The sequence below is a fragment of the Triturus cristatus genome, chromosome 1_1 (assembly GCF_964204655.1).
Source record: "Triturus cristatus chromosome 1_1, aTriCri1.1, whole genome shotgun sequence".
Taxonomy (NCBI): Eukaryota; Metazoa; Chordata; class Amphibia; order Caudata; family Salamandridae; genus Triturus; species Triturus cristatus.
In genome coordinates this window covers 71216408-71244051 of record NC_140579.1, presented here as the reverse complement: position 1 = coordinate 71244051, position 27644 = coordinate 71216408, and the positions used below count along the sequence as shown (strand labels likewise).

General features: G+C 49.3%; 1 protein-coding gene across 2 annotated transcripts in view; it reads right to left on the bottom strand.

Annotated features, from left to right (window-relative positions):
- LOC146869455 (E3 ubiquitin-protein ligase TRIM39-like) overlaps nt 1-23130 on the bottom strand; it is a 193281-nt gene extending 170151 nt beyond the window's left edge. Inside the window, exon 1 of one of the 2 annotated variants that reach the window (XM_085653995.1) lies at nt 22627-23130. In XM_085653995.1, coding sequence (XP_085510121.1) covers nt 22627-23040 — 414 coding nt within the window. In that variant the 5' untranslated portion in view covers nt 23041-23130. The remainder of the gene's footprint in view (nt 1-22626) is intronic. The other variant, XM_085653984.1, reaches the window with a different exon arrangement.
- Nucleotides 23131-27644: the final 4514 nt, after the last annotated feature.

Genomic DNA, 27644 nt, shown 5'->3' with positions numbered 1-27644 from the left:
AAGAAGGTGCACCTGCAGGGCGAGTGAGAGGCCTCTGTGCTCATCTGCAGTCTTCCTTAACCAGGGTCTTTTGCTTCCATGTGTTTGGACATGGTAAGAAGGTCCACCTGCAGGGCGAGTGAGAGGCCTCTTTGCTCATCTGCAGTCTTCCTTAACCAGGGTCTTTTGCTTCCATGTGTTTAGACATGTGAAGAAGGTGCACCTGCAGGGCGAGTGAGAGGCCTCTGTGCTCATCTGCAGTCTTCCTTAACCAGGGTCTTTTGCTTCCATGTGTTTGGACATGGTAAGAAGGTCCACCTGCAGGGCGAGTGAGAGGCCTCTTTGCTCATCTGCAGTCTTCCTTAACCAGGGTCTTTTGCTTCCATGTGTTTAGACATGTGAAGAAGGTGCACCTGCAGGGCGAGTGAGAGGCCTCTGTGCTCATCTGCAGTCTTCCTTAACCAGGGTCTTTTGCTTCCATGTGTTTGGACATGTTAAGAAGGTGCACCTGCAGGGCGAGTGAGAGGCCTCTTTGCTCATCTGCAGTCTTCCTTAACCAGGGCCTTTTGCTTCCATGTGTTTGGGACATGTGAAAAAGGTGCACCTGCGGGGCGAGTGAGAGGCCTCTTTGCTCATCTGCAGTCTTCCTTAACCAGGGTCTTTTGCTTCCATGTGTTTGGGACATGTGAAAAAGGTGCACCTGCGGGGCGAGTGAGAGGCCTCTTTGCTCATCTGCAGTCTTCCTTAACCAGGGTCTTTTGCTTCCATATGTTTGGGACATGTGAAGACGGTGCACCTGCAGGGCGAGTGAGAGGCCTCTTTGGTCATCTGCAGTCTTCCTTAACCAGGGTCTTTTGCTTCCATATGTTTGGACATGTTAAGAAGGTGCACCTGCAGGGCGAGTGAGAGGCCTCTTTGCTCATCTGCAGTCTTCCTTAGCCAGGGTCTTTTGCTTCCATGTGTTTGGACATGTGAAGAAGGTGCACCTGCAGGGCGAGTGAGAGGCCTCTTTGCTCATCTGCAGTCTTCCTTAACCAGGGTCTTTTGCTTCCATGTGATTGGACATATTAAGAAGGTGCACCTGCAGGGCGAGTGAGAGGCCTCTTTGCTCATCTGTAGTCTTCCTTAACCAGGGTCTTTTGCTTCCATATGTTTGCGACATGTGAAAAAGGTGCACCTGCAGGGTGAGTGAGAGGCCTCTGTGCTCATCTGCAGTCTTCCTTAACCAGGGTCTTTTGCTTCCATGTGTTTGGACATGTGAAGAAGGTGCACCTGCAGGGCGAGTGAGAGGCCTCTTTGCTCATCTGCGGTCTTCCTTAACCAGGGTCTTTTGCGTCCATGTGTTTGGACATGTGAAGAAGGTGCACCTGCAGGGCGAGTGAGAGTCCTCTTTGCTCATCTGCAGTCTTCCTTAACCAGGGTCTTTTGCTTCCATGTGTTTGGACATGTGAAGAAGGTGCACCTGCAGGGCGAGTGAGAGGCCTCTTTGCTCATCTGCAGTCTTCCTTAACCAGGGTCTTTTGCTTCCATGTGTTTGGACATGTGAAGAAGGTGCACCTGCAGGGCGAGTGAGAGGCCTCTTTGCTCATCTGCAGTCTTCCTTAACCAGGGTCTTTTGCTTCCATGTGTTTGGACATGTGAAGAAGGTGCACCTGCAGGGCGAGTGAGAGGCCTCTTTGCTCATCTGCAGTCTTCCTTAACCAGGGTCTTTTGCTTCCATGTGTTTGGACATGTGAAGAAGGTGCACCTGCAGGGCGAGTGAGAGGCCTCTTTGCTCATCTGCAGTCTTCCTTAACCAGGGTCTTTTGCATCCATGTGTTTGGACATGTGAAGAAGGTGCACCTGCAGGGCGAGTGAGAGGCCTCTTTGCTCATCTGCAGTCTTCCTTAACCAGGGTCTTTTGCTTCCATGTGATTGGACATATTAAGAAGGTGCACCTGCAGGGCGAGTGAGAGGCCTCTTTGCTAATCTGCAGTCTTCCTTAACCAGGGTCTTTTGCTTCCATGTGTTTGGACATGTGAAGAAGGTGCACCTGCAGGGAAAGTGAGAGGCCTCTTTGCTCATCTGTAGTCTTCCTTAACCAGGGTCTTTTGCTTCCATGTGTTTGGACATGTTAAGAAGGTGCACCTGCAGGGCGAGTGAGAGGCCTCTTTGCTCATCTGCAGTCTTCCTTAGCCAGGGTCTTTTGCTTCCATGTGTTTGGATATGTTAAGACGGTGCACCTGCAGGGCGAGTGAGAGGCCTCTTTGCTCATCTGCAGTCTTCCTTAGCCAGGGTCTTTTGCTTCCATGTGTTTGGACATGTGAAGACGGTGCACCTGCAAGGCGAGTGAGAGGCCTCTTTGCTAATCTGCAGTCTTCCTTAACCAGGGTCTTTTGCTTCCATGTGTTTGGACATGTTAAGAAGGTGCACCTGCAGGGCGAGTGAGAGGCCTCTTTGCTCATCTGCAGTCTTCCTTAACCAGGGTCTTTTGCTTCCATGTGTTTGGACATGTTCAGAAGGTGCACCTGCATGGCGCGTGAGAGGCCTCTTTGCTCATCTGCAGTCTTCCTTAACCAGGGTCTTTTGCTTCCATGTGTTTGGACATGTGAAGAAGGTGCACCTGCAAGGCCAGTGAGAGGCCTCTTTGCTCATTTGCAGTCTTCCTTAACCAGGGTCTTTTACTTCCATGTGTTTGGGACATGTGAAAAAGGTGCACCTGCGGGGCGAGTGAGAGGCCTCTTTGCTCATCTGCAGTCTTCCTTAACCAGGGTCTTTTGCTTCCATGTGTTTGGGACATGTGAAAAAGGTGCACCTGCAGGGCGAGTGAGAGGCCTCTTTGCTCATCTGCAGTCTTCCTTACCCAGGGTCTTTAGCTTCCATGTGTTTGGACATGTGAAGACGGTGCACCTGCAGGGCGAGTGAGAGGCCTCTGTGCTCATCTGCAGTCTTCCTTAACTAGGGTCTTTTGCTTTCATATGTTTGGACATGTTAAGAAGGTGCACCTGCAGTGCGAGTGAGAGGCCTCTGTGCTTATCTGCAGTCTTCCTTAACCAGGGTCTTTTGCTTCCATATGTTTGGACATGTGAAGAAGGTGCACCTGCAGGGCGAGTGAGAGACCTCTTTGCTCATCTGCAGTCTTCCTTAACCAGGGTCTTTTGCTTCCATGTGTTTGGACATGTGAAGAAGGTGCACCTGCAGGGCGAGTGAGAGACCTCTTTGCTCATCTGCAGTCTTCCTTAACCAGGGTCTTTTGCTTCCATGTGTTTGGACATGTGAAGAAGGTGCACCTGCAGGGCGAGTGAGAGGCCTCTTTGCTCATCTGCAGTCTTCCTTAACCAGGGTCTTTTGCTTCCATATGTTTGGACATGTGAAGAAGGTGCACCTGCAGGGCGAGTGAGAGACCTCTTTGCTCATCTGCAGTCTTCCTTAACCAGGGTCTTTTGCTTCCATATGTTTGGGACATGTGAAAAAGGTGCACCTGCAGGGTGAGTAGAGGCCTCTTTGCTCATCTGCAGTCTTCCTTAACCAGGGTCTTTTGCTTCCATGTGTTTGGACATGTGAAGACGGTGCACCTGCAGGGCGAGTGAGAGTCCTCTTCGCTCATCTGCAGTCTTCCTTAACCAGGGTCGTTTGCTTCCATGTGTTTGGACATGTGAAGAAGGTGCACCTGCAGGGCGAGTGAGAGGCCTCTGTGCTCATCTGCAGTCTTCCTTAACCAGGGTCTTTTGCTTCCATGTGTTTGGACATGGTAAGAAGGTGCACCTGCAGGGCGAGTGAGAGGCCTCTTTGCTCATCTGCAGTCTTCCTTAACCAGGGTCTTTTGCTTCCATGTGTTTAGACATGTGAAGAAGGTGCACCTGCAGGGCGAGTGAGAGGCCTCTGTGCTCATCTGCAGTCTTCCTTAACCAGGGTCTTTTGCTTCCATGTGTTTGGACATGTTAAGAAGGTGCACCTGCAGGGCGAGTGAGAGGCCTCTTTGCTCATCTGCAGTCTTCCTTAACCAGGGCCTTTTGCTTCCATGTGTTTGGGACATGTGAAAAAGGTGCACCTGCGGGGCGAGTGAGAGGCCTCTTTGCTCATCTGCAGTCTTCCTTAACCAGGGTCTTTTGCTTCCATGTGTTTGGGACATGTGAAAAAGGTGCACCTGCGGGGCGAGTGAGAGGCCTCTTTGCTCATCTGCAGTCTTCCTTAACCAGGGTCTTTTGCTTCCATATGTTTGGGACATGTGAAGACGGTGCACCTGCAGGGCGAGTGAGAGGCCTCTTTGCTCATCTGCAGTCTTCCTTAACCAGGGTCTTTTGCTTCCATGTGTTTGGACATGTGAAGAAGGTGCACCTGCAGGGCGAGTGAGAGGCCTCTTTGCTCATCTGCAGTCTTCCTTAACCAGGGTCTTTTGCTTCCATGTGTTTGGACATGTGAAGAAGGTGCACCTGCAGGGTGAGTGAGAGGCCTCTTTGCTCATCTGCAGTCTTCCTTAACCAGGGTCTTTTGCTTCCATGTGATTGGACATATTAAGAAGGTGCACCTGCAGGGCGAGTGAGAGGCCTCTTTGCTCATCTGTAGTCTTCCTTAACCAGGGTCTTTTGCTTCCATATGTTTGCGACATGTGAAAAAGGTGCACCTGCAGGGTGAGTGAGAGGCCTCTGTGCTCATCTGCAGTCTTCCTTAACCAGGGTCTTTTGCTTCCATGTGTTTGGACATGTGAAGAAGGTGCACCTGCAGGGCGAGTGAGAGGCCTCTTTGCTCATCTGCGGTCTTCCTTAACCAGGGTCTTTTGCGTCCATGTGTTTGGACATGTGAAGAAGGTGCACCTGCAGGGCGAGTGAGAGGCCTCTTTGCTCATCTGCAGTCTTCCTTAACCAGGGTCTTTTGCTTCCATGTGTTTGGACATGTGAAGAAGGTGCACCTGCAGGGCGAGTGAGAGGCCTCTTTGCTCATCTGCAGTCTTCCTTAACCAGGGTCTTTTGCTTCCATGTGTTTGGACATGTGAAGAAGGTGCACCTGCAGGGCGAGTGAGAGGCTTCTTTGCTCATCTGCAGTCTTCCTTAACCAGGGTCTTTTGCTTCCATGTGTTTGGACATGTGAAGAAGGTGCACCTGCAGGGCGAGTGAGAGGCCTCTTTGCTCATCTGCAGTCTTCCTTAACCAGGGTCTTTTGCATCCATGTGTTTGGACATGTGAAGAAGGTGCACCTGCAGGGCGAGTGAGAGGCCTCTTTGCTCATCTGCAGTCTTCCTTAACCAGGGTCTTTTGCTTCCATGTGATTGGACATATTAAGAAGGTGCACCTGCAGGGCGAGTGAGAGGCCTCTTTGCTAATCTGCAGTCTTCCTTAACCAGGGTCTTTTGCTTCCATGTGTTTGGACATGTGAAGAAGGTGCACCTGCAGGGAAAGTGAGAGGCCTCTTTGCTCATCTGTAGTCTTCCTTAACCAGGGTCTTTTGCTTCCATGTGTTTGGACATGTTAAGAAGGTGCACCTGCAGGGCGAGTGAGAGGCCTCTTTGCTCATCTGCAGTCTTCCTTAGCCAGGGTCTTTTGCTTCCATGTGTTTGGATATGTTAAGACGGTGCACCTGCAGGGCGAGTGAGAGGCCTCTTTGCTCATCTGCAGTCTTCCTTAGCCAGGGTCTTTTGCTTCCATGTGTTTGGACATGTGAAGACGGTGCACCTGCAAGGCGAGTGAGAGGCCTCTTTGCTAATCTGCAGTCTTCCTTAACCAGGGTCTTTTGCTTCCATGTGTTTGGACATGTTAAGAAGGTGCACCTGCAGGGCGAGTGAGAGGCCTCTTTGCTCATCTGCAGTCTTCCTTAACCAGGGTCTTTTGCTTCCATGTGTTTGGACATGTTCAGAAGGTGCACCTGCATGGCGCGTGAGAGGCCTCTTTGCTCATCTGCAGTCTTCCTTAACCAGGGTCTTTTGCTTCCATGTGTTTGGACATGTGAAGAAGGTGCACCTGCAAGGCCAGTGAGAGGCCTCTTTGCTCATCTGCAGTCTTCCTTAACCAGGGTCTTTTACTTCCATGTGTTTGGACATGTGAAGAAGGTGCACCTGCAGGGCGAGTGAGAGGCCTCTTTGCTCATCTGCAGTCTTCCTTAACCAGGGTCTTTTGCTTCCATGTGTTTGGACATGTTAAGAAGGTGCACCTGCAGGGTGAGTGAGAGGCCTCTTTGCTCATCTGCAGTCTTCCTTAACCAGGGTCTTTTACTTCCATGTGTTTGGACATGTGAAGACGGTGCACCTGCAGGGCGAGTGAGAGGCCTCTTTGCTAATCTGCAGTCTTCCTTAACCAGGGTCTTTTGCTTCCATGTGTTTGGACATGTTAAGAAGGTGCACCTGCAGGGCGAGTGAGAGGCCTCTTTGCTCATCTGCAGTCTTCCTTAACCAGGGTCTTTTGCTTCCATGTGTTTGGACATGTTCAGAAGGTGCACCTGCATGGCGCGTGAGAGGCCTCTTTACTCATCTGCAGTCTTCCTTAACCAGGGTCTTTTGCTTCCATGTGTTTGGACATGTGAAGAAGGTGCACCTGCAGGGCGAGTGAGAGGCCTCTTTGCTCATCTGCAGTCTTCCTTAACCAGGGTCTTTTGCTTCCATGCGTTTGGACATGTGAAGAAGGTGCACCTGCAGGGCGAGTGAGAGGCCTCTTTGCTCATCTGCAGTCTTCCTTAACCAGGGTTGTTTGCTTCCATGTGTTTGGACATGTGAAGAAGGTGCACCTGCAGTGCGAGTGAGAGGCCTCTTTGCTCATCTGCAGTCTTCCTTAACCAGGGTCTTTTGCTTCCATATGTTTGGGACATGTGAAGACGGTGCACCTGCAGGGCGAGTGAGAGGCCTCTTTGCTCATCTGCAGTCTTCCTTAACCAGGGTCTTTTGCTTCCATGTGTTTGGACATGTGAAGAAGGTGCACCTGCAAGGCCAGTGAGAGGCCTCTTTGCTCATCTGCAGTCTTCCTTAACCAGGGTCTTTTACTTCCATGTGTTTGGACATGTGAAGAAGGTGCACCTGCAGGGCGAGTGAGAGGCCTCTTTGCTCATCTGCAGTCTTCCTTAACCAGGGTCTTTTGCTTCCATGTGTTTGGACATGTTAAGAAGGTGCACCTGCAGGGTGAGTGAGAGGCCTCTTTGCTCATCTGCAGTCTTCCTTAACCAGGGTCTTTTACTTCCATGTGTTTGGACATGTGAAGACGGTGCACCTGCAGGGCGAGTGAGAGGCCTCTTTGCTAATCTGCAGTCTTCCTTAACCAGGGTCTTTTGCTTCCATGTGTTTGGACATGTTAAGAAGGTGCACCTGCAGGGCGAGTGAGAGGCCTCTTTGCTCATCTGCAGTCTTCCTTAACCAGGGTCTTTTGCTTCCATGTGTTTGGACATGTTCAGAAGGTGCACCTGCATGGCGCGTGAGAGGCCTCTTTGCTCATCTGCAGTCTTCCTTAACCAGGGTCTTTTGCTTCCATGTGTTTGGACATGTGAAGAAGGTGCACCTGCAGGGCGAGTGAGAGGCCTCTTTGCTCATCTGCAGTCTTCCTTAACCAGGGTCTTTTGCTTCCATGCGTTTGGACATGTGAAGAAGGTGCACCTGCAGGGCGAGTGAGAGGCCTCTTTGCTCATCTGCAGTCTTCCTTAACCAGGGTCGTTTGCTTTCATGTGTTTGGACATGTGAAGAAGGTGCACCTGCAGTGCGAGTGAGAGGCCTCTTTGCTCATCTGCAGTCTTCCTTAACCAGGGTCTTTTGCTTCCATATGTTTGGGACATGTGAAGACGGTGCACCTGCAGGGCGAGTGAGAGGCCTCTTTGCTCATCTGCAGTCTTCCTTAACCAGGGTCTTTTGCTTCCATGTGTTTGGGACATGTGAAGACGGTGCACCTGCAGGGCGAGTGAGAGGCCTCTTTGCTCATCTGCAGTCTTCCTTAACCAGGGTCTTTTGCTTTCATATGTTTGGACATGTTAAGAAGGTGCACCTGCAGTGCGAGTGAGAGGCCTCTGTGCTCATCTGCAGTCTTCCTTAACCAGGGTCTTTTGCTTCCATGTGTTTGGACATGTTAAGAAGGTGCACCTGCAGTGCGAGTGAGAGGCCTCTGTGCTCATCTGCAGTCTTCCTTAACCAGGGTCTTTTGCTTCCATGTGTTTGGACATGTGAACAACGTGCACCTGCAGGGTGAGTGAGAGGCCTATTTGCTCATCTGCAGTCTTCCTTAACCAGGGTCTTTTGCTTCCATGTTTTTGGACATGTGAAGAAGGTGCACTTGCAGGGCAAGTGAGAGGCCTCTTTGCTCATCTGCAGTCTTCCTTAACCAGGGTCTTTTGCTTCCATGTGTTTGGACATGTGAAGAAGGTGCACCTGCACGGTGAGTGAGAGGCCTCTTTGCTCATCTGCAGTCTTCCTTAACCAGGGTCTTTTGCTTCCATATGTTTGGACATGTGAAGAAGGTGCACCTGCAGGGCAAGTGAGAGGCCTCTTTGCTCATCTGCAGTCTTCCTTAACCAGGGTCTTTTGCTTCCATGTATTTGGACATGTTAAGAAGGTGCACCTGCAGGGTGAGTGAGAGGCCTCTTTGCTCATCTGCAGTCTTCCTTAACCAGGATCTTTTGCTTCCATATGTTTGCGACATGTGAAAAAGGTGCACCTGCAGGGCGAGTGAGAGGTCTCTTTGCTCATCTGCAGTCTTCCTTAACCAGGGTCTTTTGCTTCCATGTGTTTGGACATGTGAAGACGGTGCACCTGCAGGGCGAGTGAGAGGCCTCTTTGCTCATCTGAGGGACAGAGTGCTTGATTCTTCGTTATCCACACCAGTGTGTGGTGATCCTCAATGGTGGAAGGGTTTCGGGGAGGCTGTCGAAGTCTCGGCTGACCTGGGCACCTGGTTTTCTTCATTACTTTCCCTGCCGCTTCCACTAACAGTTGTTTCTTTGGTGGGGTGTCAGGTCATCCATCATTCCTTTGCAGCTGCAAGAGCTGCCACAGTAACCCCACTCCTCCCACTTTCTACCTTCATCTGCAGCTCTATGAGATGTAGTCTACGGTCTGGAACCCAATAAACATTGTACACAGGAGAGGCACTAGTTGTCGATGGCCACTGAATCAGTTGATCATTCAGTGTCCGAGCATTTTGTGGTTTTGTGGTTGGAGGAGCATCACAGACTTCGAAAGTTACATGAGAGTTGATTAGTTCTCAATATAGGTTCTAGCTATTTCGAGCATTACTATGTTCCAGGATTTTTGACCAACCAAGGATGGAGTTTGCTGTGGAGGCGAGATGTGGCATACAAAGTCGAGCCTAAAGTATATACAAAATGATGCATGAAATGCTTGAATTAATTTCAGCCACTAGTAAATTTTTGGGGCCACTTTCTAGTCCATCGTTATTTTGCACAACATGCCACCTCAGTTCAGAGCCTAGCCATATGCAAATCAGACTTGACCCTGATCCAATGGGAACAGTCCAGCCTGAACAGCCAGGCCAGGCCCTCCCTGAACTGAAACACAAGCAGCCCAGGACCGGCTTTCCCCTAGTTATGGCTCATCAGCCAGGTATTGCTTGGTTTCAGTGTGCACGGGACCCACGTCTGGGCATACCTGTTCCACTTAGGGCGACACGCTAAGGTATAGAAAAAAGCGATGGGCGGAATGCTTGAATCAATCTCAGCCACTGGTAATTACTCAGGCTGCATTATTCAAGCAATACATCACTGTTTAGGTCAAGCCTAGGCAGCGCATGCGCTGCTCTGCAAGCAATGCTGTATTTTTCATCGGCTGTGTCATTGTCCTTCTTAAAGGCTGGCTCCTGATTCGTTATTAGGCTTGTTAGCCCCTCTTTAGTACCACATTTTCTTCATTTGTACCGCCCATGAGAACTGGCCCTTTTACTTCAGTTGTTACACGGTACGTCTTCCTAAGTCTGTAACCACTATTTTCTTTAATGAGTTTCTCTTACTGCAGGAGGGTCTCTCATGCGCAGTTGTGACCACTGGTATGTTTACCTCGTAGCAAACGGGGCGCTTTGCAGGGGCCATAGGAGACAGAAGGGGGCAACTCAGGGATGCCTTTAGGGATGTCAAAGATGCGTGATGTAATTTCCGCTAGATCTGGCATCTTTATTTTCTGAACGAACATCTATGTTAAACATGAATATGCTTTATGTTTGCTCCTCCGCTCACTTTCTAAAAACCATGACTTCAACAAAGGGCTCTTACCCTCTTCTCTCAATTTTATCCTATGTGAGATGGATCCAAAAAAGCAAGATAGTCTTTGGCTGCAAATTTCTCTTTGGACACACTCTCCAGCAACCGCAAGTGCGAACCCGACCAGAAGGTATTGGAGTGCTTTACTGAGCAGTTCTCCAGTTCCAAAGTGGCAGCTCGCTGCGCTTTGCTCCTTGGCTCAGATTACCTGTAAAGGGGATGCTTTCATCTCCAGCTTAATGCTGCTCTCGAACATTTGCTTTTTTCCCCCTGCCCCTCACATTGCTGTCTATCGTTTGCCTCCCTATGCCCTCGGTGCCCCTTCCCCGACCGTTCCATCATTTTTGCTTCCCACAGTTTTGCTTCCCCACACCCTTCCTTTCTGTGTTCCTTCTGCTACCTTCTGTTTGCAACCCTCCCCCCACACACACACACTTTTAAACAAGCATTTGCAATGAAATAGGCCTCGCATTTGTGAGAGTTTATGCTATTGGCATTGTAAATGTTTTATTTATGTTTTAAAAACCAAAATATAAATAAAAGGCATTGTCACTTACATTGCCAATAGCTCGAATTTGTGTAAATGCGAGCCCTATTGCATTGCAGATGCTTGTTGTATAGAAGTTATTGACTATAGCTTCATTTGGTGAGCCTGCTACATCCCTGACCTCCTCCTTCCTGCAAGGATACATGAGTGTGTCCCTTCCAGTCACTCTCAAAGGCCTTAGGAATTACCATGGCTTCTACACCTGGCCAGGGAGATGGGGAGGTAGGTGGTGGAACAGCTCTGACTCCAGAACAGCTCTGAATCCAGAACAATTCACTGAATCAATATCCATCAAGCGATGTAGAGAGATGTGCATTTGAACCACAGGTTCCCTGTCTCCAAATCTACCTTTGCTATAGCAAGGTTCTGAGCCTCTAGTCCTGTGGGCACCCCGGCCCTGTAAAAATGCAACCACTACTGATAGTTTTGTGGATATCTTTTGAGCATTCTGCGCCGTAGCACAGGGAATCTGGTGCACCAGAACCATCTGCAGTGCATAGAATGGTTCCCGGGGCTGAAAATCTGTGTGATAGGGTCATCAGGGGTCAGGGTGGAGATACTCTTATTCCATGGTTGAGAAATGGAGGTGTTAGTGACAGAAGTTATATGTCCAAAATAGATTTTTAAAATGCGAACGATATTTCGAATGATGCTGCGACCGCCAGCGCGGCCCCCCAGTGTACCATCGCGGGGACGTCGCGACTATCAACGTCGTCCGGATATTGGTGAAAATATATAAAAACATATGAATGAATCATTAGCATTCACTGTTATAGAGATACTGATAAATGTTTTTATAGAGTTATTTGTATAGTGAGTTATATACTGTCATGGTTAGAATTAAATATATAGTTATAATTTTTTCATGTGGTGATGGCTATTGAATTCCTGATTTCGCTTTACGCTTTTGTGACGTAACCACGGGGATCACGATGACCAACGACCTCGCAAACTCTGGTCTCATCGTGAAAATGGAAAACAGGTTTTAGAGATGGTTGTTCTAGAACATGGGTACTCAAAAACATTTTCCCGGGATCCGCAAAGCTTGGCCTTTGGTTTGACCAAGGGCTGCACTGATGCCAGCAGGGAAGGTGGGGTGTAAAGTGGGTGTAGGGGAAGCGAAGCATGTATATCTAGTGGCTAGACTCAATTGCACATTGTGAAACCAGAAAATCTGGGATGAATCCCGGCTTCTCCACTTGACCAAATTGTGTGACTCTGGGCAATTGTTTTATTTATCCTTTTTCTTCATAATTACATATAAGAGGGCTTCTAAATACATGACTTCAGGATACGTGCTGTACAAAATCATCTCCTGTGCTTGGATATAATCACTAATGACATTGTTGTCAGGTGTGGGGGGGGAGTTGTGAAGCATAAATGTTTCTAAAACCATCACTTAAAAAAAATACTTCTGAATGTGCTGCTATAATTTGATTTACTAGGGTTAAATGGTTCTACAGGTAATGAAATACATTCTTTGAATTTTGAAAAGACACTTGTATTTTTACACGTATGCTGTCTTTAAAAATGACGGTGTTCCTAAAGTTACAGGCATAGTTAGTTCCTTTCCCTAAATAACCTGTAAACAAGGGCTTGCTGTATATTTAATTTGTTTCTAATCTTAGTGCTAAATTGAGTACACCGCAGCCTAGTGCTGCTGCTACCCAGAGGGCTGCATGTAAAGGTCAGGAGGGCTGCATGCGGCCCCCGGGCCGTACTTTGAGTATTACTGTTCTAGAAATACGCTAGAAAAACATGAGTTTGAAGTGTACAATAATAAACCTCTAGTGTGTAAAATACTGTAATGTTTGTGCATATATCTGTTTTTATTTTGTGGAAAAGGCGCGATTGTCGCGGTTAGCGACGTCATCGTGACGTCCCAAATAACCATGAAAACGGAAAATAGGTCTGAAAGATGATTTTTAAAGAAACTTAGTACAAAAATATGAGTTTAAACATTCTTTGAAAGAAGTATGTATGTAGTAATATGTGTAGTGTAATGTTCAGAAGGTTTTTTTTACATATTATTTTTGGATGTTTTGATGATCATTGAATGTCTGCTTTTGTTTTCCGTTTCTGGGGCATATCCGCGGGGATCGAGACGTCGTCGCGAAGATTGTCAAAAACTAAAGAAAAACCTTTAGAAAAAAACTTCACTATATTTCAGATATTAGGGTAGCTCTGACCAGAGCCGTTGTGTTGGTTACGTGTATATGGCAGCTACACATCAGATCGGATACAGAGTTGCCTTCATCTGTAAAGTGCACTCCTTCCTTTCCTCTAAATTCCATGCATGTCAAAGCGCAGGTTGTTGTTATAGATACAGCCCATGCAATGGTCTCTGAGGAATGCAGAAACAAGCTTTATAACCTTGTTATATGGCTTTGTCAATCTGTGGACAGATTTGATTGGACAACAATTCCATTTCTGTCTTTGCCATATATTATAGTACACCAAGACAGAGTGAGGGAAAAGCGACATCAGTTTTGCAAAGGTTTCTTTTATTAGGTGGCTTTCTTCTAAATTGATCATAGAAAAGTTAAAGCAATATTCTACTAAATATTTAGAGTTACTTTATTTAAAAAATGTCTTTAAGTGTATTTTTCAGTATGTGAAATACATTTACTGATGACAGAATCTCCACTGTAAATGCAATATTGTTTGGCGACTTACAAAATTGTTAAAAATAAAACCAGTTATTAATGTATTTTCTGATAAACACATATGAAATCAAAACATGATTATATCTAATTATAGAATGAAAGTACGAACATTTTAAGAGGTTCACCTACAAAAAAATGGGCATTACAATTTAGGAATAGAATTTAAAAAAATCTTAGAATCTGGAAAAACCCAAAGGATACTGGACCGTTATAGTTAACAATTAGCATTTAAAAAACCTTAGAATTTAACTGAAAAAAACAAAGTTACTGGGACGCTATAGTTAGGAAATAGAATTTTAAAAAACTTAAAAATTCATTGAAATTTCTCGCCCTAAGTGCGAGGTGTATGCCTAGACGTGGGTCCCGGGCTCACTGTGCCACTGGATTCAAGCTAGCCTGGCTGATGCATATGGCTGGGTCCAAACTGGGGTGGCATGGGGAGCAAAAGAACAATAGATTTAACCCAGATCTATTTACTGGGGAAGAATGTTTGATTTGCTCTGCATTCCGTCCATCATCTGTGTGTCTTTTGCCTTCTCGCCCTAAGTGCTCTGGGTATGCCCAGACTTGGGTCCCGGGTTCACTGTGCCACTGGATTCAAGCTAGCCTGGCTTATGAGGGGTGACGCCCCAAAACCGGTCCTAGGATACTTTTGTTTCCAGTCCAGTAAGGACCTGGGCTGGCAGTTTGGGTGGACTGTTCCCATTGGGCGCAGGGTCAAGACTGATTTGCATTTAGCTGGGTTCAAACTGGAATGACATAGGGAGGCAAAAAACATTGGATTTAGGCCCAGATCTCTGTACTGGTGTGAATGTATGACATTGTTTTGCATTCTGTCCATCTATTGTTCTTTTTGCATTTGTCACCCCGAGTGGGACGTGTATGCCCAGACGTGGGTCCCATTCTCATTATGCCCCTGGAGTCAAGCTATCCTGGCTGATGAGGGGTGAAACCCCGAAACTGGTCCTAGGATGCTTGTTTCCATTCCACGGAGGACCTGGCCTGGCAGTTTGGGCTGGACTGTTCCCACTGGGTGCCGGGTCAAGACTGATATGCATATGGCTGGGTTCAAACTAGAATGACATGGGGAGCCAAAAACCATTAGATTTTGGACGAGATCTCTGTACTGGGGTGAATGTATGACATTGTTCTGCATTCTGTCCATCAATTTTTCTTTTTGCATGTGTAATAAGGTGAAGAAAGAAATGCATTATCCTCGCCTCAGAGTCCTTAATAGAATTGTAACTTCTCTGTTCTAAAGCTATGAAGTTTTGCATTCTTGCCAACCAGTTTTTTCCTTCTCAGTTTTTCTCCTTCCATCTACTATTTTGCCTTGTCCATTCAGACTGGAGTGGATTCCTCTGTCTTCCAGTGTGTGATTATTTGAGGCAGTTCCCTCAGGAGGTTCTTTTCCGCCACCTATTTTTTATTTTTTTTTTTTGTTGAAAAATTTTTATTGTGCAGAGAAAAGGTTACAAGCACGGGCCTACAACCGCCAGGGCCGGCCGCTAGTAGTTAAAGTGATCAAGCAGTTCAAAAACAATGACTGGCCCACAGGGGCTCCGCTATATTACAGAAGATCAGACTGCACATAAGGGAAGTCAGGATACACACTTTTAACATAAATAACAACAAAAATAAAGAAAAACAAAAAGCAAGGCGAAACGACATGAAATGGGCGTCGAACCACAGCCGGGGGACTCCACACCCGACCACCCGAGGGCGGTCAATAAAAGGAGGCCTGAGAGGGAGGGGGGGGCCACGGGAGTACCAAATCTGTACTCAGATGTACGAGATAAGCAAGGAACCCTCAAGGATCAGGGGGACGAGGCAACCTCAGACGTATCCACCAGGGGGGGAGCACAGATAGACCCGCGATACACATTCCACTGCCCCCAGATTCTACCCCATGCCCCCGGTTTACCACGAGCCACATACACAGTTTACTCCATGAACATGCACCAGTCCATGTTCTCCTTCCATACGGACACGGTGGGAGGCCGTTGGGAACCCCAAAGCTGCGCTATATCTCTCTTTGCGATCATGTTCCCCAAGGCCGCCCACCGAGCCTGGGCCGCATTATAGTCATTGGGCTCCCATACATTCAGAACGCAGCGACGCACCTCCGGCAGCAGAGCGACCCCAGTGACTCGTCTCATAACATCATGCACCTGGCGCCAATATTCCGCCACCTCGCGGCACTCCCATAGGATGTGGAGAAAGGTGGCACTGAGCCCGCAGCCACGCTTACAGAGCCCGTCGTCAGAAAACCCCATCGAGACCAAGCGTGGGCCCGTCACATAAACACGATGGAGAATCTTAAGCTGGACCAGACGGAGACGGGCCGGGATGGCCACCTCCTTAGGGGATGACAGTGCAGTCTGCCAGTCCTCGTCGTCCAACTCCACCCCATCTCCCGTCCATGCCTCCCGAAGACGCACCAAGAGGTCAGCCCGATTATTTATCAGTTTTTTGTAAATCAGAGAGATAGTACTGTCGGGGACGTGACCGTCGAGTATGCGGTCCTCGAGAGGCGAAGAAGCAGGGACCGTGGTCCCCTCCCCAAAGACCGAGAGCAGGGCATGCCGAACCTGGGCATAACGGAAGAACTCTCTTTCACTAAGCTCGTGCTCGCTCTGGAGCGCCGCGAAGGATTTAACCGCACCTTTAACCCATAGGTCCCCCACTCTGCTGATGCCGATCGTGTCCCAGTGCTCGAAGCCTTTCGTTGTCCAGAGGCTTCCCAAGCGTTCTGAGGCGAATAAAGGAGTAGCACACGTTAAACGCTCACTCCAGCCCATCACTACGTTCGCCGCCTTCCACACACGTACCGCAATCCTAGTAGGGCCCGTGAGGGTCCTACCAGCAGATCGAGAGTAAAGCGCTCTGTTATAGTTACCGCCGGGAAGCAGGAATTTATCCATCTCATATGCCGGGTTCAAACCAGGAGCGTACGTAGCATGGTTAATGGCAGACAGCTGGGAGGCCCAATAGTACCGTCTAATATCAGGAAGCGCGATGCCCCCGTCATACCAGGGAAGAGTCAGCTTTGCCAAAGCGATACGCGCTCGCCCGTCCCAAACCAGTCTCCTCTGCAAACTCTCCACTTCCCTAAAGTAGGCCGCCGGAATGACATCGAAGGAGTTCTGGAGTGCATAAAGAAATCTGGGAAGGGACATCATTTTAAACAGCGCCGCGCGACCAAGTGGAGACAAGGGCAACTTACACCACCGAGCCGTATCCACCCTCAAACGCCGGAGTGGAGACAGGAGATTCTGCTCATAGCGGACCGCCGGATCCAACGAAACGTACACCCCCAGGTATTTAAAGCCGGATTGAGATATTTGGAGCAGAAGCCGAGGCGGCAAGAGAGGAAGGCCACCAGAGATAGGATACACGCAAGATTTGGACCAGTTAATTATCAGACCCGAATTTCTCCCGAAGGAAGTAAGGACATCAAAAAGAACATTGAGCGACTTCCGCGGCGAGGTGAGGTACAAGAGAATATCATCTGCGTACAACGAGACCCGATCCTCGAAGCCCGGGGCCCACCGGATCCCCCTGATCGAGGGCTCCCAACGGAGCCAGGCAGCGAGCGGTTCCAAGGCGAGAGCAAAGAGCAGAGGGGACAACGGGCACCCCTGCCTAGTACCCCTCCCGAGAGCGAAAGGCCGAGAAACCCGCCCATTGACAACAACCTGAGCCATTGGTCCAGCATAAAGAAGCTTCACCCAGCTAAGAAATCCCTCCCCAAAGCGAAACTTCGCCAAGACGGCCCAAAGGAATGGCCACTCAATGGTATCAAAGGCCATCGTGGCGTCTAAGGAAACCAATATGGCCGGTTCAGAGAAGTACTCCGCCCTAGCGAGGACGCCGTGCAGACGCCGTAAGTTGAGAGCGGTATTACGATGAGGGATGAAGCCGCATTGATCCGGATGTATCAAGTCACATATAACGCTCAGCAAGCGATTAGCGAGGACCTTAGCAAGGATTTTGGGTTCGGCATTTAGTAGGGAAATAGGCCTATATGAGGCACAGCGGTCACGCGGCTTACCATCCTTGGGAATCACCACTATAGTAGCCAGACGCTGGTCGTCGGGAAGGGAACCCCTCTCGAGCGACTCCTGAAACATACGACGGAGGAAAGGCGCGATTTTATCCGGGCGTAATTTATATAGTTCAATCGGCAGGCCGTTGGGGCCCATAGCCTTGCCCGAGCGAAGGGAGCGAATCGCAGTAGCAATCTCTTCGACAGACAAAGGGGCATCCATCAGCTCACGGTCCTCGACGGATAAGCCGGGCAGGGCAATATCCCGCAGCAGAAGACGAGAGTCGTCCTCATCTCTATCAGACACCGGGGAGTACACTGCCCTGAGGTGGTCAGCAAAACACTCCACAATCTCACCAGGCTCAGTCACACATACTCCATCCGAAACCCGAAGCTCCGGGACCACACGATTCACTCTCTCCTTCTTATCCAACCAGGCAATCAGTTTACCCGCCTTGTCCCCGGCATCATACAACCTACCCTGCTGCTCCCTATACATGGTCTTGGCAGCGTCAGTAACAAGAGACTTATATTCAAACTGCTTCAGGCTGAGGGCATGCAGCCCATCCGGAGTGACACCCGCCTCCAAGGCCGCCTCCAGCCCCGATATTTCAGTCTCCAGCGTCACCACCGCCTCATTCTTAACCCTCTTAGCATCCACTATCTGGGACAGGGCATGCCCGCGGAGCACTGCTATGAAAGCTTCCCACAGGGACACTGAGGACAACACCGACCCCTCATTCTCAAGAAAATATTGATCAATCGACTTAACCAGGGTATCACGGATCTTGGGGTCTCGCAGGTACCAAGGGTTAATAGGAGCGATCCGCCCAGCAGACCGCGTCCCAGTGTCAAAAAGCAACCACAGTGGGGAATGATCAGAGATACCCCGGGCCAGGTGTTTAACCTCTCGAATCCGGGCAGTCTGGGCCGCGGGCATAAGAAAATAATCCAATCTGGAGAGACTCCCATGGGCCCCAGAGTGAAACGTGTACTGACACAGTGTCGGATGCATTAACCTCCAACAATCCACCAGACCGAAGGTCTCCAAGAGTCCGCCGAGCCACGCCTGGGCAGCAGGGAGGGCCCTGGGCGGGTGGCGATCCAGGTCACCCGAGACAACCGAATTAAAATCCCCACCCATAAGCAAAAGACTGTCAGGAAGCTCAAGCAGCATACGACCCAAGTCTGAGAAGGTGGAGTTCTGGAGGCCCGGGGGAACATAGACCGAGATCAAGGAAAGGGACTGCCCCTCCCACCTCCCAGTCAGAGCCACATAGCGCCCTCTATCGTCTAGGGCTACCCTGGTGATCTCTAACGGAAGTGAAGATCGTAGGAGAATGCCTACCCCTCTAGAACCAGTGGTGAAACCAGAATGGGCCACGAGTCGGTATCCCCCCCTGTTCATGGCATGACAAACATTACCAACCAGATGCGTCTCCTGTAAGAACACCACATCAGGAGTCAGACGACGCAAATATTGCAGCACAACACCCCGTTTGATACGGTCCCCCAATCCGTTGACGTTCCAAGACATCAATCTCAACCCGTCCCCCCCATCCCCTCCAGTAGATCAAGGGTCCCCTAGCAAATAGCGCAACACCCGAAACTGAACCAGAGCCAATACCTCGCCTTGAGAACAAAAAACACAAATCCAAACAACCCCACCCACCCGCCAACCCCCCCCCGAATCCAACTCCCCCCACCCTGCACCCCTGCGGTCCAAAAAACCACCCCAACTTGCAGTGTGCCTGTCGCCCTACAAACCCCATTCTACGAAAAGACCCCGGAGGAGGAAAGGGACCCGTCCCCGCCCGCCCCCCACACAGATCAGAATGAAACAAAATGCACAAAAGAAGTAGAACCCAGCCGAACAATACAAAATGGCAAAGTCAAGGACCAAAAGTCACTCTGAAGGAGACCCGCCACCCTCGGCACCGGCAGAGGGCCCAGGCCGGTCACCCCGGTCCGGCAGCGAATCCAGCCAGTCACTCACAGTCGCAGGAGAGTCAAAAAAGGTAGTCCGATCTTCATATTCCACTCGGAGCCTAGCAGGAAAAAGCATAGAGTACTTGAAACCCAGGTCCCGGAGACGACGCTTCACCCCCTGGAAGCCCATCCGCTGTTTCTGGACAAGTTGGGTGAAGTCCGGGAAAAAGTTAATGGACGAGTTCTCATATCGGACCGGGCCATGGACCCGTGAGGCCTGCAGAATCGCATCTCGGTCTCTGTAATGAAACAGTTTCGCAACAATAGGCCTCGGGGGGGCCCCCGGTCGCGGCCGACCACCTGGAACTCGATGGGCCCGCTCCACGGCGAAGAACTTACTCAGGCCAGCGGGGGCAAGCTGTTTGAGCATGAGCTCCTCAACCATGAGATCAACCGGGCGGTTGTCGGAGGTCTCCGGAACGCCTATGACGCGGATGTTATTGCGTCGAGCCCGTCCCTCGAAGTCCTCCAGCCGCCGGGCCATCAGATCGTTGGCCGACTTGAGGTCGCCGAGAGTAGTCTGCAGGTCCGACACGTCCGCACCAAGGGAGGACGTCCGCACATCCAGCGATTGAACCCTCTCGTTGGTCTTAGAGAGATCCGCCCGAATTAGCGTAACATCAATGGCCACCGTGTCGATTTTACGGGCCAAGGCCTCGTACTGCGTAGCGATGGTCTCCCTGATGCCAGTAATGGCGCCCATGATGTCCTGCAGGGACAGATCCGGAGAAACGGACGGGCCACCACTGGCATCATCCGGGGGGACACTGGCCGTCCCGGGGGACCCTTTACCTTGAGTGTAGCGGTCCATGTTGTTAGTCTGGACCGGTCCCCCACGTAGGGATGTCTTGGTCTTACGCCTCTCGGGGTCTCCCTTGCCTCCCATGAGAACCACGCTCGCCGAAGGGGACCACCGAGTAAGCGTCGAAGGGGCACAGGCCAAGCAGACGCGGGCCGCACCAGAGGCCGCAATGTGGCGGAGCGAGGGGACCACAGTCGATGGGCACCCTGGTAGCAGGCGGAGACAAAGGCAGCAAGCGAAGGCCAAGTGAAAGCCCAGCCGCACCAAGCAATGCCACTGTCCAGCCCCTCAGAGATCCAAAAGTGAAACCGAAAGTGATAGGACGGCCACTGGCACAGCCCCGCCGCCGTTGTTGTTCAACTACGCCCCGGCTCCACAGTTCACCTTCGCACCGGGCACAGCCATCGGTTGGGCCTCGAAAGTTCAAACCACCATAGATCAGGATTCCCAGGTCCGATTTGGTTTCCGAAAGGAGTTTAGTGTTCAGCCAACATTCGTCTTCCAGATTCCATCAACCAAGTCAGGATAAAGTCAGGATAAGTTCCGAGGAGCAGCGAGGGTCCGGGGAGCCCTGTGCTCACGCGACCATCTTGGATGCGCGCTAGGCTCCTCCCCCCTCCGCCACCTATTTTTAACTCCATTGGCATTTTTCTTTAGAGGGCACATTCACAAGCTAGTGAAGCAGCTTCGGCAGGAGATTATCCAAGCTTCAAATCAAGGACCAATCAGCCCTGGAGAGACCCACTACAACCAGCTCTTGAACGAGTTGTAATGCGAATAGCACCTACTAGAGATGGGACGATTCAACAAAATGCCAGAATCGACACCCTGCTTAGTGAGAACAATATCCTGCGGCAAGCACTGGCTGCTACGGGGGCATCTGAATTATATTCCTGTGGGGGCTTTATGTTTTGCTGAGGGATGCAAATAAATTAAAACAAATTCTTATGTTCTTTGACGGTCCACCTGGATTTGTCCTGCAGAATAAAGACTGGTAATCTAATTAGTTGCCTTTTCTTGGGAAACCCCACTGGTGACCTCAACCGGCCCAACTTTGAGTAATTTCTCTACCTTTTTGCGGCGCTCCCATGAATGTTTGAGATCCCAGATATGAAAAGTTGGGCAGAAGCAGCTCTCTGCTAAAGTCAGACAGATTCACAGAAAATGCTAATCTATGCCCCTGGTATCAAACACTATGCAGCTGAAACCACGTTGGTCAACGGAACGTTAATGACCCATTCTCATCTGGGTCTAAAATAAGACATTACAGACTCTCCACCCAGTGTCATTAAATCAAGCCATTGAGTCCACGCTATATGCCGCACACCCACTTAATCAAGGAAGAAGAGTGTCTGCTGGGGTGCAGGTTATTGAACGAAATAAGGCGCATGAGTCGCCCAAGCCTAGGCTCCACTATTGGGATGTTCACCTAGTTTGACACTGGATGGAATCCTGGCATGACTATGATTATCTAAGTCGCTGTCCGCTAAGTTGGCTGCGCTATTGTATCTGGCTATACCCTTTATTTGTGCATCAAGAAAACAGGACTGCCCACAATAGTGCTCAAAGGTTGATTGTCTCCTCTGTCATTTCCTACCTGGGGCGCAGGATTATGGGACATGTAGTGCTTTAAAATGCTGCGTAAAATAACCACTGAGAAATAAGACTGCTTAATACTTGCATCCTTGTTTTTAACAAAATCAGGACACTCCTTAGCCAACTAGTTAGGAGAATCTGCCATTGACAGTAGGGCTTTTAAATGAATGACACTACACTTGCAGTGTAAAGCATGTCAAACCCAACATTTCACGTGAGGATGGGGCATCAAGGGACGGCCTGGCCTACAGGGCAATCATGCAGTGTCACGTGGGCTGGTCTGACAATTCAGTGTGTGGCCCCTCTATTTGTGGGTGTTTGTGGGCCTGTTTTAGGGTCTGGTGGGCTGGTTTTTACTTTTGATTTCCCAGATATTACCACAAACGTTGCCTGCAACAAGCACAAATGTAAGTAGCCTCCAATACCCTAAAACAGCTAAACAGCGTTTCAAGTTCAAAACAACCCCAATTTGCAAACCTGGGCCTATTTCTGAGCCTTCTGATTCGCTGATGGCAGCCACTTTCATTTTGACGGACGGGCCTTTTTTCTGTCCCAGTCCAACTCTGGGCGCATAGCAAAAGAATAACCCAAAAGCAAAGAGACAGCCCACCGTTGGAATATTACTGGCATAGGGCAACATTAGGAAGGATCTATATCAGGCAGAGTTTGTCAGCGCATTTCATTTTTACGCACTCTGTCAACATTCAAAATATAAAATATATATATATATCTATATTTAAATGAGCCTTGCACGTCTGAATCGAATCCTAACAGACCCTGTACTTGGTAGCAGTGTGAGCCCTCTCGCTCCCCTGCCATCCCCGATTCAGCTGACCTGCACACATACCTTGTACTCCTGGGCAGCCTCTCCAATTGGAAGCATCTTGTGAGCCATGTGATCACGTGACATGCTGCACACCACACAGATGGGCTCCTGGTCATCTTCACAGAACAGTTTCAGTTTCTCTTCGTGTTCTTGGCACAGTTTAGCCTCCTGCGGGGTCGCAGTCGGTATCTGAAGTTGTTTCAGGGTTTCTATCATGTTGGCCAGGTGCCTGTTAGGCCGGAAGGTTTTGTTCTGAGCGAGATCTCTGCACTGAGGGCAGGGGAAGTCTGTCTGCAGCCCCTCCCAGTACTGACTGATACAGGACAGACAGAAGGTATGTCCACACTCCACAAACACGGGGTCTGTGAAATATTCCAGGCAGATGGAGCAGGTGGCCTCCTCCCTCAGGCTCCGGAGCTGGTTGGACGCAGCCATGTTCTACCTGCGGACGGTGCACCGTTAAGTTAAGTTTCGTCTCTCATAGAACAGTTTGTGAAGTGGCAAGGTCGGTTCCTCTTTCCTTACAGATCCTCCCACTTTCACTGGCTACTTGCACATGCCCAGCGCTGAATTGGGAGTGTCATTGGCTGATAAGGGAGTGTTTGTTTACAGTGAACTTTGAATGTTTCAAGCCTGACGCAGCAGAGCACACAGTGGCGCAGATTTACAAACCCCTTGCGCCACTTTTGCGTCACTTTTAACCCGGGCCGGACTGGGAACCAAAACCGGTCCTGGCAAGGTGCTGGGGGGTGTTGGGGGTGCGGTTGAGCTGTTTTCCAGGGTCGGTTTTGGCCGATTATGTTACGGGCCGATATTGCAGCGATGCTGGAGGAGCAGCCCTGTTAAAAAAACAGCCCCCAACCTGGCGGGCTACCGGGGAAACGCCCGGTGCCCACTACAGCCAGTCCAGCCCTGCTTTTAACATGGGAAAAGTGACGTAAAAGTGACACAAGGGGCTTGTAAATCTGACCCAGTGTCTGTAGCATGCGCAGCAGAACTGAATTGTCCGCCTGTAAAGCAGGCCTGTCAGCAGCAGAGCTGATAATATCCAGAGTTTACCTGGGATAATCGGCAGCTATACTGGGGTGCCCTAAGAATCTTTGAGCCTGTACTGTATGTGCCTACATCTGGGAGTGTTAGGGTCTGTACAGGTAGTGCCTACATCAACAAGCGGGAGTGGCGGCAGCAGGGCCCGTTGAGTCTGCGTCCAGGCCGGGAATGCCTGCGTAATCCGTGCTCTCTGTGACACCTTTGTCCCGTTCTCGGTCGTTACTGAACCGCGCTTTGCGTGCTGCGCTGGGATGGTCAAACCAAAACTACAAGCCCATGAAGGCATAGTGCCGTTAGCTAAAAAACATAAGTCTGGGCCTGTTGAAAGTGTCGTGCACGGCATGAGTTGCTTGCTTTAGTCTTGAGTGTCTGAATCTTGGGTTTCAGACTGCAGCATGAGCTGGGAGAGTCTTCAAATGGGATGCCAGTGTTCGGCACGTACAGTGAGACCTGGTCGTGCCAACAGGTTAACTGGCAGCGTTTGCAACTTGACTAGTGAAAGTGACTGCATTCCTAATTGGGAAACCAATGAAAAAGAAGCATTGGCTAAGGCATTAGATTTGGCTTTCACTGCAGCTTCCACCCATCAAGACACTCATCCGTCCATCTATGTACTTAATCACTAAGGCTCCATACACTCCGTCACTCATACGTATGCATCTATTCATCCACCTGACTCATTCTTGCATCCACTCACTCGCCCATCAACAATACTAAATACACAAACTCACAATTCATTCAAGAGGGCTTTAATGCTGTGCTGCTACTTTGTGAGGAGTGTGAGAGTGCTGTCCAGAGTGTCTCGTGGTAATCTGTGAGGGGCGTGAGAGGGTTTTCAGAAGTGTGAGTGCTAGTCTGAGGGGTTTGAGAGTGCTGCCGGTAGTGTGTGACTGCCAGTCTCTTGGTATTGTGACAGGTCTTCCATTATTGTGCTTATAGTAAGTCTGAGACAGTGAGAACACTACTCTGAGCAGCGAGAGAGTGCGGTCGGTAATCTGAGACTTGTCAAGGCCAGCGTTGCTATCGGGATCTAGCGTGTTGTGATGCAAGTTGGCATGTACAAATATGCAGACAACGCCAGTAGATTAGGAGAGGGTTTATTGGAAGTTGAATGGATACATAAATGACTCCACCAGGAGAAAATGTAGTTAGATGCTCGACCCTGGTCTGTCTGACTCACCCGCCCTCCAGGGAACCCTCATAACCCACATCATTGGGTAACTTGACTAGCAGGATACCACCTAGAGCTACTCCTTGCACCCTAACCTCCTGTGCTTCTCAGCATGTGCCTACTCCACTCTCTGCGATGGTGACCAACCAACACCCACCCACCAGGAGAAGGTCAGATAGCGGGAACCCCAAGAAGGCCTGACAGCAGTTCCTACACAACATCGCAGGAGCGGCAGCTCCTCTTGTGGTTTATCAAGCGCCTCCTGTGGCACCTTCCACAACACTCCCAACTCATGGCAGACATTTTGTGGATCACCAGTATAAATGCCACACCCTACCAGCCACAGCCCTAACCAAAGAAGACCCAGAGACCGGAAGAGAGGAGCAGCACGACAGTGCCCCTCCAGCACAACCTCCAGGAGATGAGTGTTGCCGTGCAGTGGCATAATGCATAATGATTCTCCAGCCCCCAGCACAATGCAGGGTCCCCTGAGACGCCCATGTCTCTAAGATATTCTTAGGCCTTGGGCTGATCTATTGCTTCCTGAAGGGGGGGGGGCTTCCTGCACAGCAGAGTCTGCAGGGCCTGTGTTTTGCCTCTGATTCTATGTGATGGTGGATGTAAAGTAGCGTATATCCTTGTGAGTCGTGAGGATCTGGGGACCAAAGACAGCACCCTATTGAGAGTGCATCAGCTAAGTAGGATACTCATATCTGAGACACTCTGAACAAGTGTACAAGCACAGTGGAGGGGGTATTACCTGTACACGGCATCATTACTTCTTTTTCCTGTGTCCAGTATGCTACCTACATGCAACTTTAGAAACTAAGTCTGAGAACACAGGGCTTTACTTGAGATATTCATGAGCCGGGGTCAGGCGCTTGTGAGAGTTTTATCACGCTCTAGAATGGGTGCATTTAAAACATGTACTTCAAAGACAAGCTTTGTGGTCGACACTAACCAGAACAAGTACCATTTCCCTCTCAGTCCTTAGTGGGCATAAGCGGGTTTCAGATCCAGGCACGAGTGGAGTAAGGTTCAGTTTCCATCTGATGGAGCAGGGTTCTGCAAAAAGAAAACCTGCTGGGATTAACACACCCGTAATACATACTAACATTGTGCAGTGGAAAAGTAACATATTAATCACATGAACCTGTGGGAAGCTTCTTTGCGCATGCATACACTAATGTGAACTAATGCATGAAAGAACTAAACCGCATTTACATTGCGCTTAGAAAGAAACAAGAACTAATGCATGACTAGGCAGCATTTCGCATCTTGCATTTTGTTTTTATAAATAATAATAAATGATGCCACTTTTGCTTAAAGCTTTGCTAAAAGAAAAACACTAACATGGGACAGAGCAAAGGTGGGTGGTAAACAGTGAAAAGTGCATTTCTATGTCATTATTGAATGCTTATGTTCTGTTCGTCATAGTGAGTCAAATGGGCCTGCATTTTCCTAAATTAACATGAAGGACGGGGGCTGAAGAGTGCATGAATATTTCGACAAACAGACAGAAACGCTGGGTGCTGCAGAGGAAGAGCAAAAGTCTAAGGTAGTTCACCTCAGAGAACATTGTTTGTCGGCCAAAAAGATGAGACTGGCCGTGGGACCCAAGTCATCTTTCACGGGCGTGGCTGAGAAACTTATGTGGAAAAAATGAAATGTTTCAAGTATTGAAATGAAAAACGAGTCAAAGAGTATGTCATGTGAAAGGATATAGAACAATGAGCACACAGAATTTTGAATGTGAACACGGTGGTGTGACACACCACCTTCCAGATCAACCAATAAGAGCTCGAATTTTATGAATTGTTTTAACTAATGTGGGACGGACATATAGGTTTTAGGGTATAACTGGGGTGCCTTTGGGGGTGTGGTTTTGGTCTTAGGTCGGATGGAGAGGAGAGAGGAGTGATTTGTTGTTGTCCGTTGGCGCCGAGCGGCCTAGCTGTTCCTGTCCTTGTCCTGTTCCTGTTCCTGAAACCTTTGTTCCCTGACTCTATTTCAGGGGACCCCCACTACCTACTTGGCCAGGGGGGTGGTATTTCACTGATCTTTGGGTTAGTATTACCTTTCTGACTCGTACTTTGCATAATACATTTGCAAATGTATTTTTGTCTCTGAAACTTATGTCTCTTCATCTATCCCCTCCGTCATATGTATATTGTTTCACATTGTTTTACTGAAACGTATGTCCATCTATCCACTTCTTCATATGCATATCGTTCACTTGATGATGAGTATGACACTGTTTGCATTTGCTGATATTTTCTCTCCCTCTTATGAATTTCATTGTTTGCATTTGTACCTTGTATGCGATGAGATAAAACTTTATTAATCTTACAGAGAGTGTCTGGGTGAATTTATAAGTGGTTGGCTTTTGGCGCAGTGAATGGATTAGTACATGGTGCTGAATGGGTCACTGGAGGAGTGCAAGGGGAGTGACATGGTGTTTGCTGGAGTGTATGTATACTGACTGGGGAATTGAAGGTGTGAAAGACAAGTGTGTAGGTGGTTAGAGGACTGCATGCATAGTGGATAGGTGTTTGAAGCAGTCCATGTGCTAAGACCTGACTCAGTGTTTGAGTACTTGGGTACTGACTGAATGATTAGAGAACTGCAAGGAGAGTACCTGAGTGAATTTATAAGTGTTTGGCTTCTGGCGCAGTGAATGGATTAGTACAAGGTGCTGAATGGGTCACTAGAGGAGTGCAAGGGGAGTGAATGGTGTTTGCTGGAAGTGTATGTATACTGACTAGGGAATTGAAGGTGTGAAAGACAAGTGTGCAGGTGGTTAGAGGACTGCATACAT